The sequence below is a fragment of the Protopterus annectens genome, chromosome 7.part1 (assembly GCF_019279795.1).
Source record: "Protopterus annectens isolate FY-2018-M chromosome 7.part1, PAN1.0, whole genome shotgun sequence".
In the NCBI taxonomy this organism is placed as follows: domain Eukaryota; kingdom Metazoa; phylum Chordata; order Ceratodontiformes; family Protopteridae; genus Protopterus; species Protopterus annectens.
Genome location: NC_056740.1, coordinates 400,729,044 through 400,741,587, shown reverse-complemented (window position 1 = coordinate 400,741,587; position 12,544 = coordinate 400,729,044). Strand labels below are relative to the sequence as shown.

General features: G+C 42.5%; 1 protein-coding gene across 1 annotated transcript in view; it reads right to left on the bottom strand.

Annotated features, from left to right (window-relative positions):
* DCAF1 (DDB1 and CUL4 associated factor 1) overlaps positions 1-12,544 on the bottom strand; it is a gene marked incomplete in the record, with an annotated part of 1,406,260 nt that overhangs the window by 593,620 nt on the left and 800,096 nt on the right. Inside the window, 2 exon segments of the mRNA XM_044078852.1 lie at positions 42-124; positions 11,141-11,339. Of these exon segments, the coding sequence (XP_043934787.1) occupies positions 42-124; positions 11,141-11,339 (282 nt within the window).

Genomic DNA, 12,544 nt, shown 5'->3' with positions numbered 1-12,544 from the left:
ACTTTGCCACACCAACTCCTGTTAAAATGAAACTTACTTACTTTAGGTCAAACACAGATTTCATCCCCCATAGTGCAGAAAGTGGCTGACTCCACGTAGCTGAAGTTAACAACAAAGAACCATCCTGTGAAATAAAGCGAGGCACCATGAAAGATACAATATAAAGCAACTATGCATAATGCTACTATGAAAACTTAATTCATATGCAGTGAGCAGTTTTGTTATTCATTCATATGCTAAAGAGGCGGGCCAAAAGGTTGCAGGAACCTTTACACCAACAACAGAGACATTGGATAAAAAGATACAGACATAACAGTTCATTAAAGTTATCATCAGAAAACAATTATGGCTACACTCATACAATTATAATAAGAAACACACATTCATAGGTATTAATGTCAAGATTCACAATTACACAAGGCACTGCGTTACATATCACTTTTTACAGACAATTACTTTTAAGATTAGGTTTCCTAATCTAGTTTAAATTTCCCCAGTATCATGGTCCTGGAATAAACACTGACAATTGTATCAGGCACTAATTTACAGGACAAGCAAAGGTCATCTTTATGTAAGCCTATAAAATAAATTACAAGTACATCATATCAAATATTTAAGAAAACGGTACTATTATTTTATTGGTTAAACTGTTTTTTCCTTCTGGAACATCTTCCTTATTTTTCAAATTACTTACCAGGATATATATACATTTGCTTTTTAAATACTCTACTGAACTGTTCAAGTAATCAGACAATTTACTCCCTAAGCTACTGGACTAGTCAGACATGTCAAATCCTTAGCTATCGAAATCATATGAAACACAGACTGACTCAAGAGACTGCAACTGTAAAAGCAATGTTTCACTATCTTCAGGTGGCTGCCTTTTTTGAGTCTGCTAAATTAAGCATGTTTGCGGGGAGTTATTTTAAGGGCTCGGAGTAGACCGGAATCAGCAAAATGTTTTAAACTAAATTTGTTGGGGAAAAAAGCTGAGCTGTTCAGATGCAGATGCTCTTCAACTGCCGCCTAATTAATACATTTTTGTTTGATAAGAAGTCTAGACAAATGCTTTGGGATTTCAATTTTACTATATGTAAATATTTAGCTTTATTTAAATACATCAATTCAAACTTTTTAAAATAACCAAAAAAAATCACTGCTATAGACAGTTGTAATGTATTTTTGCTACATTGCGGATTTTTTTTTTTTTTAAATGTTCTAGCTGATTTGTTGCACTTTTTGTCTGCTGTAGCATAGACTACATTCAGACCTGCTGAATTTGGTTCTATTTGTTAAACTGAGTACAGACCCAGGAGAGGGCCCATCTGCACCCTTGTGGCAGAAGAGTGCAGTTAGGACTCATCTAATTGAAGGCAGAGGGCTCTGTTTTGAGTTTTTTTATTGGTTAAACTGTTTAATTCAGTTTGCTTACTGTTGCTACATAAGCCCCGCAATTGCACTTATTTTAACACAGCTTCACAGAGTTAGGTGACTAGCCACTGCTCTGCTGTATTCGTCGGTTTAAGCGTAGCGCACCATAACGCACTACCGAGCAGTGGGGGATAACCACTGGCGGTTATAGACGTGAAAACTTCAGTAGATTAATTTTCCCTTACTAGCTGCTCGTGATCTGGCTGAGAAGTCCTTAAATTGAGCTTATCTGCTCAGACAGCAGCTCAGCTGCGCTTTTGCCCCTTAAACTGTCCCAAAATCACCTAATCTACAACACTCTCATACGACTTAGAAACCCCCCACACTAGTATAGAACCTTTATAGAGCATCCCATTAGTAAAGACCCTGTTTAGAGCACACACTTATACCACACCCCTCAATTTTTTCTCCTCACTGTGAAAACAGGATTTATCCTAGCATTATGAATGGTCAGTTTCCCTCCAATACTCCTACCAGCCTGATTGAAATGGGTTATCCTGAGGCAGTGTAGTAAACTGCTTGATCACGTATACTAACAACACTCTACTCCTAAATCACCCAAGTACAATTTGAGAGAGATGCATTTACACTAAGAATCTGGAATCCTTGCTCTCTTGCGCACAAACACCAATCACAACCTATGTGTCACATAGCCCACAACACCAGTGTGCCACCCAACAACAGTCCCCAAGGCAAGACAACTAACCCAACACTTTAGTCATAGGTGACTCTATAGTTAGGCACACTGATGTCCCACTCACCAGGCTGAACAAGGAGAAAATTACAGTCAGCTGCCTGTTTGGTGCCAGGATCCGCCACATATTGCATGCACTCAAGTCACTTTACAAGTACAAATATGAGTCTTTCATTGTCCGTGTTGGTGTGAATGACCTGAGACATACCTCCCTGGACTACATGAAGAACATGGAAGAGCTCTCTGATCATGTGGCCCAGGCAGGTATGACCCTAGACCTGATAAGCACCCTGCCTTCGCCCAGAATGATACCATAGTATAAGGACAAAATGACTGACTTCAACAATTGGCTAAGCTTCGGGTGACATTCAAAGAGGATGCAGTATCTGTCTCTGCCTGGGACGACATGATCGACAGACCACAATGCTTTGCCAAAGATGGTCTGCACCTCTCATCCCTGGGATTCAGGTTACTGGGTACCACCGTAACAGGTACATGAATGCAAAATCTGAAGGCAATGCTACTCAATGTTAGAAGTCTACACCTCAAAATGCACTCTCTCAAGGCACTCCTAAAAATGGAGAACATAGATATCTGTGCAGTAACGGAGACCTGGGTCAAGGCTCCAGACAGCACCCCTGGAATACCAGGCTACAACTCTTACCACACTTTTCGGCCACCAAACCAGGACCGAAACACTAAAGGTGGAGGAGTGTCCATATTCACTAAGGATATTCACAGCACCAGGCTAGTTGCCCAACACAATGCGTCTGAAATTCTCCAGGTGCAACTAACACTAGATAAGACTGTAATCCAAATTGTAGCTTGCTACAGATCCCCCACCATGCCCCAAAATTCTCACTACACCTTTCTAAACATACTGGAAAATATTAAGATACAACCAAGCACCCTAATACTGGGTGATTTCAACTACCCTGCTATTAACTGGGAAAACTACTCGTGTACCAACACCTTTGCCCAACTGTTCTTGGAATTCATAAATTCCAACGCCCTGGATCAACTAATTCTTAGTCCCACCAGGGGTTCCAATATCCTAGACCTGGTCATTACCAACATGACAAATCGATGCTCTACATCTATGGTCACCCCCACGTTGGCCAGGACTGACTATAAGCTAATCACCCTTCACATCCACATCCCACCCCCACCCCCCAGTAAGGAAACCTCCGTAAAAAACTTCTCCAAAGCCAACTTCATGCTACTCAAGTCAGAAGCGACAAACTTCATGACACCCATGCAGACGGGAACTGAAAGTTCGACTGCTGAATCCTACACTAAGGCACTGTACGAGCAACATCCACTTCTGCATGAATCGTGCCATCCCCAACAGAACCAAGACGCTCTCCTCCAAAAAAAGGAAGCCAATCTGGTGGTCCCTTGTCATAAACAAACTTTACAACAAAAGGAAGAAACTGTTGCCGAAAAGAGGAAGAATCCCAGGATGCAAAAACTCCCTTACCAGCCTCAGTAATAAGCTGAGATCCCTCATAAAATCCTCCAAAGCTAGTTTCAAAAATAAAATTGCCAAATATTCCAAAGACAACCACAAGGCATTCTATAGCTATGTCAAGAATCTAAATGGCAATGCTCAGATCTGCTCTGAGCTACAACAGAATGGCATTAAATATACTGATCCCAAGGATATTGCCAATATCCTGGCAGATCAACTCAGTGCAAACTTCACTCCCCTCCCACCCCCTAAAGGGCCCATCTCAATACCAAAAGATTGCCAAATTCCGGTAATAATGGCTACACAGGTAAAAAACTCACTCTCCAAAGCTAAGAATAGAGCATCCATGGGACCAGACAACATCCCAGGCTGTGTACTACATTAACTAAAAAATGAACTGGCATCTCACCTAAGTGCCATGTTTAATCATAGCCTCACCTCAGGCTTCGTGCCCACTGAGTGGCGCACAGCTCCAGTTATCCCACTCGACAAGGGGGGATCCACCTTGGATCCCGGGACCTACCGCCCCCATCAGTTTGACGAGCCTGATATGCAAGGCCATGGAGCGTATCATCATGGAACATATAAACAAAGACACTGGCAACCTTCAAACACTGGACCCCATGCAGTTTGGGTTCGTGAAGGGCCGATCGGGTCTCTTGAACCTGACTTCTTCGAATCAGTCTCCAGAACCGTGGACAAGGGTAAGGTGGTCCACACAGTCTATCTGGACCTTGCCACGGCCTTTGACACCAACCCCCACTCTGGAATTATAGATAAACTTACTAAGCTGGGCATTAATCCCTACGTCACTCGATGGGTTGCCAACTGGCTTACTGACAGAACCCACACTGTAAAAGTAGCAGACTCCAAATCCAGCTCCAGACAAGTGACAAGAGGAGTACCTCAGGTTTCAGTCCTGGGACCACTCTTGTTTGGCATCTACTTCTCTGAAGTACAGGCCAACACTAAGGGACTCTGGCTAACAAAGTTCGCAGATGACTGCAAACTGGGAGCCATTATTGAATCCCCAAATTATGTGGAAATTCTACAAAAGGGCCTTACAGAAACAAATGCTTGGTGCCAGAGCCATGGGCTCAAACTCAGTGCCAAGAAATGTATAGTTATTCCCCTTGGGGAAAAAACATGCACCAGTGAATTACCACATAGGTGGCAGTACACTAAACACCCAAAGTGTGATAAAAGACTTCAGGACACAGGTGGGCAGTGGTCGCACCTTTGATAACCACATCGCCACAACAGTCAGGAAATCCTTTTGTGTGGCACACCTCATCACTAAGGGCTTTTCATCCAGAAAAAAGGAGGCTATTGTCCCACTGTACTCATCTTTCATTAGACCCATTATAGAATACAATGCCCTGTTTAGTATGTACCTCTCAAGACATCTGCAACAACTGGAAAGGCCGCAGAAGTACCTCACTAAAAGAATCACAGGCCTAAAGCAGATGCCCTATGCTGACCATCTAAAAAAACTCCACCTATACTCTGTCGCATATAGTCTACGCAGAGGCGATCTCTGCCTAACATACAAGGCCATGTCAAACCCAGAGCTGTTGGAGATGCTACACTTAAAGAAATCCCAATCCTTCAGAGAGAGACGCTCTAGGGATCTAAACCTTGTCATCACAATGAACAAAACATGCTGGAAGGATAGGTTCCTGACCCAGAGCCTCTCCAGACTCTGGAACAGACTTGCCCATACATGTCAAACAAAGCCCCTCTTTGGCCCTCTTCAAAAGGAACCTTGATGATTGGATGGGAGATAGGAAATTCGCCTCGGGGATCATGTCAGTCACCCTGCTAGACAGGGGTCCAGGGAAGTAAATACTGTGGGAAGAAATATCCAGGGAATTGTTATGGCTAGGCTTGTACATGCCCTAGGGCTGATAGCCTAGTACCAAACTATGAACATAACAGTAAACAATGAACAGGTTGTCAGCGCACATACTACACCTCCTACGCAAACCATGCACTCACACAAACCATCATAAGCGGAGGTACTCACCAGAGACCTTCCAATCACAAACATGCTACACCACAGCACTCAATACACAAAAGCACAAGCACCAGTCTCGCACCAAATAAACCCCTAAGGCAAAGCACATCTAAACCAAATTTTCTAGTCATTAGAGATGCAGATGTCCCACTCACCAGGCTGGACAAGGAGAAGATTATGGTCAGCTGTCTGTCAGGTACCAGGATTAATCAGATCACACATATACTCAAGTCTCTCAACAAGTACTGTTATGACTCCGTCACAGTTCATGTTGGTGTGAATGACTTTCATGTTGGTGTGAATGACTTGAGACGTACTTCAATGGACTACATTAAGACAAACATGACTGAGCTCTACGAATGTGTCCCAGAGAGGTAGGTCCCTAGCCTTGAGCAGTATTCTACCCTCACCTAGGATGATACCACAATATAAACAAAAAAATGACTGACTTCCAGTTTCTGTTGTCATTCTAAGGAGATCCAGCTCCTGTCAACCTGGGATGACATGGTTGATAGACAACGCTGCTTTGCCAAAGATGGTCTTCATCTGTCACCTCTAGGCTTTTGGTTACTGGCTAACGCACTTGCTTCCCACATAGAGCCTTTTTGAAGCACGGTCTCAGGAACAACAATTCCGGCATGAAAATATCACTCCCCAATAAACTAAAGGTCACGCTGCTAAACGCTAGGAGTTCACTCCCCAGTAAACTAAAGGTCACACAGCTACACGCTAGGAGTTCACTCCCCAATAAACTAAAGGTCATGCTGCTACACGCTAGGCATTCACTCCCCAATAAACTAAAGGTCACACTGCTACAAGCTAAGAGTTCACTCCCCAATAAACTAAAGGTCACGCTGCTACACTCTAGGCGTTCATTCCCCTATAAACTAAAGGTCACGCTGCTACACGCTAGACGTTCACTCCCCAATAAACTGAAGGTCACGCTGCTACACGCTAGGAGTTCACTCCCAAATAAACTAAAGATCACGCTGCTACATGCTAGGAGTTCAAATGGATAACAAGTAACAAATAACAAGGTTAATAGTATCTTCTTTCAAAGGAAGGAGAGGCTGAGGAAGGATGAAAACAGACAATGCAGATGCATTATTATGGTAAGTGCATAACCTTTTAATCTGATGATGTGTTTTTTATCCTTCCTCAACCACTGCTACAGAGGCCCCAGCTAGTGTAAACCTAGGGTGGCTCATCGAGTACCAGGGAACCAAAGGTTGACCTGTTCCTGGACAGAATATTTGATTTGTAATGAGCTATGAACGTATGAACACTGGACCAAGAAGCAGCAGCACAAATATCATCTACAGAAGTTACAGGCAGGCAGTGAATGTTGAAACTGACCTCATGGAGTGAGCTCATAGTGGGCTTGGTAAGGTCAAACCTTTTTGTTTGTAAATTAAGAAATCCAGTCAGGGAGCCATCATCCTAATGTAACCTTTGACATAGGCTTGTCCCAACTTAGCCTTTGAAAAGGTGAAAGTTTTCATTCCAGGGAAGTAAAATCTCAACGTTCTGGGAACATCCAAAAATGAAGCAAATATTCCTCTTTACTGGAAAATTTGAGGTAAATAGTAAATTTATGGACTAGTTAAGAAGGAATTCAGATGCCAGCTTCTGAAGAAAGGAAGAAATGCTGATGAGAGAAACTCTGTCTTTATTAAAAATAATATAAGGCAACTGGCAGAAATTGGCTTGGAATTCAGAAACACATTTAACAGAGTTAAAAGAGGTAATAAGCAACTAGAAATATGGTCTTCCATGACAAATTTCAAGTCAAAATTTGCTGCTGATCAAAAGGAAGTTGAGTTAGGGCTTGGATAAGAACTGTCAAATCTCAGGAAGAAGTAAAGTCCCTGACTGGTGGTCTACGTAAAATATAATACCTTTAAGAAAGGCTGTGCATAGCTTAAGGGAGGCCAACAATAAATGATCCTTACTTAAGTGATGAGAGATGGAGTAACTTGCACCAGCACAGAAAATGGAAGTCAGAAAATCCACCACCACTGGGCAGGCGCCAAAAAAGGGTCTAGGTGCCTTTCATCGGGCCAAATAGAAAATCTTTTCCATTTCCTCTTTTATATTTTCCTAGTGGTCCTTTTGGGAAGGAGGAAGGATATGTAGTACTCAGACTGGACTGTCTAGCCGTCAAAGCAAGTGGAAAAACCATGCCGTTAGCTTGATGGCTTGAATGTCTGGGTGAGGTAATCCAGATGGATGAGGTAGTAGATCTGAAGAACCCAAGGAAGGTACACCAGATGAGGCCAAAGAAATGAATACCATGCTTGGGCGAGGCCAGAATGGAGCAACAAAGATCACCTGCGCTTCCGCTGACATGCTTCCGGTTGATATTTGTGTATGATGTGCAATGGAGGAGAAGCATACAAGAGACCGGTGTGTGTGTGTGTGTGTGTGTGTGTGTGTGTGTGGGGGGGCAATTGTAAATCAAAGCAACTCTCGGTGACTCTCCCTCCTGGGGGGATTACAGAAAAATACCTGTTGCTACTGAGAACTGTGAAGAGCAAATCACTGAGGTATGAAAACATTCAGAATCCCAGGTGAGCTGCAACCACTATCATACACTTGCTGAACACCTGAGGGACTGTGGTGAGAACAAAGGGCAGGGCTTTGAACTGAAAATGATTGGCTCTCAGCCGGAAGCCAAAGTATCTCCTGAATTTTCTATGTTTATGTGATAGTACACATCCTAATGATCTATCAAGCACATCCAATCACCCTTCATTAGGAGGGGGAGAATGGACTGAACCATGACCATTCAGAACTCTGTGTATTTGGCAAATTGATTCCATACTGGTCCGAATCCCCCAGTTTTCTTTGGCACCAAAATGAATGCCCAGTAGGTTCTGAAACCTTGCTGGTCTGGCAGGACCTTTTGGATAGCTCTTTTTTCTAGCAGCTTCTCGATTTCTAATGCTGCTTCCTTCCACTGACTGAGTGATATGAAGGGAATTGTTTTGGAATGAGTAGGAGGAAGAAGGGGAAAAGGGAATACAACCTCTAGTAACTATTTTCTGCACCCAGACATCTTAACTGATGGATGCCCAGGACTTTGCGTGCAGAAATAAGCATCCCAGACTGCTTCCAGAGTGCAGCAGTCTGGCAACTGTTCAGGGATGCTAAAAATGCTTCTAGGAAAAGGGACCTCTGAAGCCTTCGTTTTGGGAGGTCCGCTCTGCTGCATGGACAGTGTCTGCCATTAGAGTTCCCTCCTCTGCTGCTGGGGGGGGGGGGGTCTATCTCTATAAGAAACCTGAGAAAACCTTTGTGATTTTTGGAAACCTCTTTCTACCCCCTTTCTGGTTTCCTGAAAAAGTTCTCTGAGGGTAGAAAAACATTTCTCTACAGCAGATAAGGTTTTGTCTTCACTCCTACAGTGTCTCTAACTTTATGTGCAAATAGGGTAGCTCCGAAGGGTGAATTGATGAAGGATGTCATGTAGGGATCTGCAAAGTCACAAAGGTGCATCAACGCATGCCTCCTAATGGTAATGCCTGAACCAGTTGCTCTTGAAACACCTTCAGTAGCATGTGAAATCAGCTAGTTGGAAGCACTTCACAGGGACAGTAGTGTGGCCAGTTGCAAAGAGACTGTCTTCATCCTCTGCCGACATGGACCATGACAGTGATTTGGAAAGCACCTTTGTCAAGTGCCTCTGAAGTTTTGTAAAATGTGCCAGGTAACTGAACGACTACAGGACAAAAGTTGCGGAGGCAAAAGCTTGCAAATTCTCTATCTAGGGCATCCTAACCCAAAGCTTGATTGGTTGCAGCTTCTGCAGAAATCTACAACCCAGTTACTTATTGGTCATTTTTCTTATCAAGAGGTGACACTGGCTTTGAGCAGCCTGCACTGGCTCTTAGTAAAGTTGTGCATCACCTTTAATGTGACTTTGTTCATTAACAATACAAAAACATGGCTCCCCCCGTGACTGAAACAGCTCCTGATTTCATATAAACTTTAAGAGCCTAAAGAGTTCCTCTTTCTTAAAACTGTAGAAGATTCTTAGAATCAACATGGAATCTTCTAGTACAAGTCTCTTCCATGCTGACTAGTTTTAAAAAGTCACTAAGACCCATATTGTTGACCTTTCATTTTCATATCTCTTTCACTTTAATTCTTGGTTGCACCAGCTATCAAGAACTTTTCACCTACATTTTAATTGCCTTTTTATTGTAAAACTGGTTTTGAATTGATGTACTCAATCTCACATTCACAGACGAAGACTAAATCAAGCTCCTCTTTCTTCCTCATAATCGGCTTTCAACCCTAATGGAAAAGTATGGAGAAGTACTTCAGTCTATTAGCTGCACACTGTAGGTTGTTAGCATAGTCTTCTGGGCTTTCTTTGTCAATGATTTTGTTTTCTACAAATTGCGTACATTTGCAAAACAAGCTCCTTTACAATGTGCAGTCACATTTTGTCATGTCCTTCAGAAGTTAACCTTTGTTACCACATAATAATGACTTCCTCCCCATTTTCATCAGCATTTTCCATCCTAAAATTGCTTCAGAGTAAATGATTAGACAGTAGTAGTAGGAGTTGGAGAAGTGAGCTACAGTGAAACAATCCTATCACACAGATGTAGACAAGCTCTTGTAAGCTTCTATACAGCAGCCACAGATTCTAAAGGGATCACCTAACAGCAATCAATAACCATTTTACAACAAAAGATTAAAGCCAACTTCCTTTGTCTATACATTGCTCTGAGCAAGTCATGTAAGCCAAACAGTGCTTCTGGACAACCCTTAAAGATAAGCACTTGTGCTTAGTAGGCAGGCCAATAAATGAAATGCCTTAAAAACATAAATGGACATTGCTACAAAGAAAGATAACACGGCTGAGATGACCCAAGTTCAACTAGCAGCACAGGCACCAGAATAGCTGGCAGGGGAGGGTGACACAAAGCCGTGGATGCTGGCTTGGTTTTATCCTGGAGAAAGGGAGCGAATGTTCCAGGCAACTATTCACCACATGCAAGTGGAAGATTGCATGCAAAGAATGCAGCCGCTGGACAGAGGGTGTAGGTTGCTCCAGCCAAGGCACTGACAACAGCTCTCTCTTGTACGTGTGGCAGCATGAATATGTTAGGGACAGCACAGCAGGGCCTTTCACTGTACTGCAAGTGCTATGTCAGCCACCGTGGTGGGGGTTACAGCAGATGATGCAACAATATTTCCTTCAATCATAAGGATGACACAATCACTAAAAGGAGGAATCCCTACCTACTGATGCTGTGGTACAAGTCTCTTTAGGGTCTCTGTCCAAAACACAAACCAGATTCTCTGTAGAGGAGGATCAGGGCACCCATGGCCATGCAGCCAAGACTCTGAATACATCTCCTCTGTGTCCCTGTCTGGAGACGAGTTGGAAACATCCAGCCTTGATTGGGAAACTGATGGCAGGGCATGTGGTTGGTGGATGAAGGCAAGAGGCATCAAAAGAAACAGAAAAGGAAAAACAAAAATTATACACCAAAATGTGAAAAACATTTACCCTGGATGGTTCAAGATTTGTAATAGCAGAGCTATGACACTTATAGGCAGCTTCTTCCTGGCCTGAGAAGACATTATAAAGCTTCAGTTGGCCTGTGCATGTTCCCAACATCAGAAACCGCTCCCTCGCTGAAAATGCACAACATGTAAACCCACTTTCATCTTCATCTGCTTCTCTGAACACAGACAGAGGACGGAACCTGGAAAATGAAAAACATACCTTCAAGTTCAATTTATACAATATATGCAAACATTTATTTTCTACATTAAATAAGATACTCTGACTTGTGAAACCAGACGATACAGAAAGTTTAAAGGAGAGAAAGGATTTTATTCCTAGAAACAAATGCACACATGCTGTTACACATCTGTAGTAAATGTGCTTTCCAGCTTTACAAAGTGAAGATGGAGCTCATGGGAATTTGAAATAATAAAAACAGCTGATTAACAATGACACTACAACAAAAGATGTAGACATTAAAGCATATACATTTAGGTCAGACTGTAAACAAGATGTTTTTTTTACTGCAGTAGCAGCAGCCGTATTTCAAACACTACTGACTGGGGACAAGTGAAGTGTTGAAGTTGTAAACTATTTTCCATTAAGAAAAAGACATGTTTCAATCTACTCAAGTTATGTGGACTAGAAGAAATAAAATATTACAAAAAGTGTTTTAAAGCTGTGTCACAAAGTCTAGCATGGTCACGTAGTTTGTTTACCATAATAAGTAGACATCTGAATAGATCACTGTTGCAACAGTCATTACATACGAGACATAGCCTGCAAAGGATACCAAACATACAAGCCAGTCTACGAAGTGCAGGCTCCCCTCCTCACGTCATACGTCCACCCTTAAAAATAAAGGAAATGCTAGTATAAGGGGGCTGCATGGACTCATCAGAACTCAAGGTGCAGTAAACAAGTTAAAGGGCAAGGATGCGAGTAGGCAGTGAGTATCCTCATCCTTTGAATCTTAGGAGCTGCCTGTCCATCTTGGCAATGGGAATGTACACAGGTGTCCTACAAATAATCACCATGCAGGCTCACCAAAGCAGCAATGGCAAAATGGCTCTTCAAATTGAGAATTTTGAGCTGTGAAACTCTCAGGAACTTGCTCTTTGAGATCCAAAATGGACTGCCAAATCCTTTCTTTTCTTTGGACAAACAATAGTGTGGAATAAAATCCAGGCCACTTTTACTTTTCTAGAACTTTTTCTATGGCTACACAGGATACCATGCTACTTGTAGAAATATAAGATGATGTTATTTTTGGAACAGCAAAAATGCCTAGAAATCTTAGTTACAGGTTACATTTGGAGAAGCCATTATCTGCAGGACTCCCTGTTCTATACTCCCACTGCTTCGCGATGAAAACCAACCTAACCTCTAGCCTGGAGGGAGGTG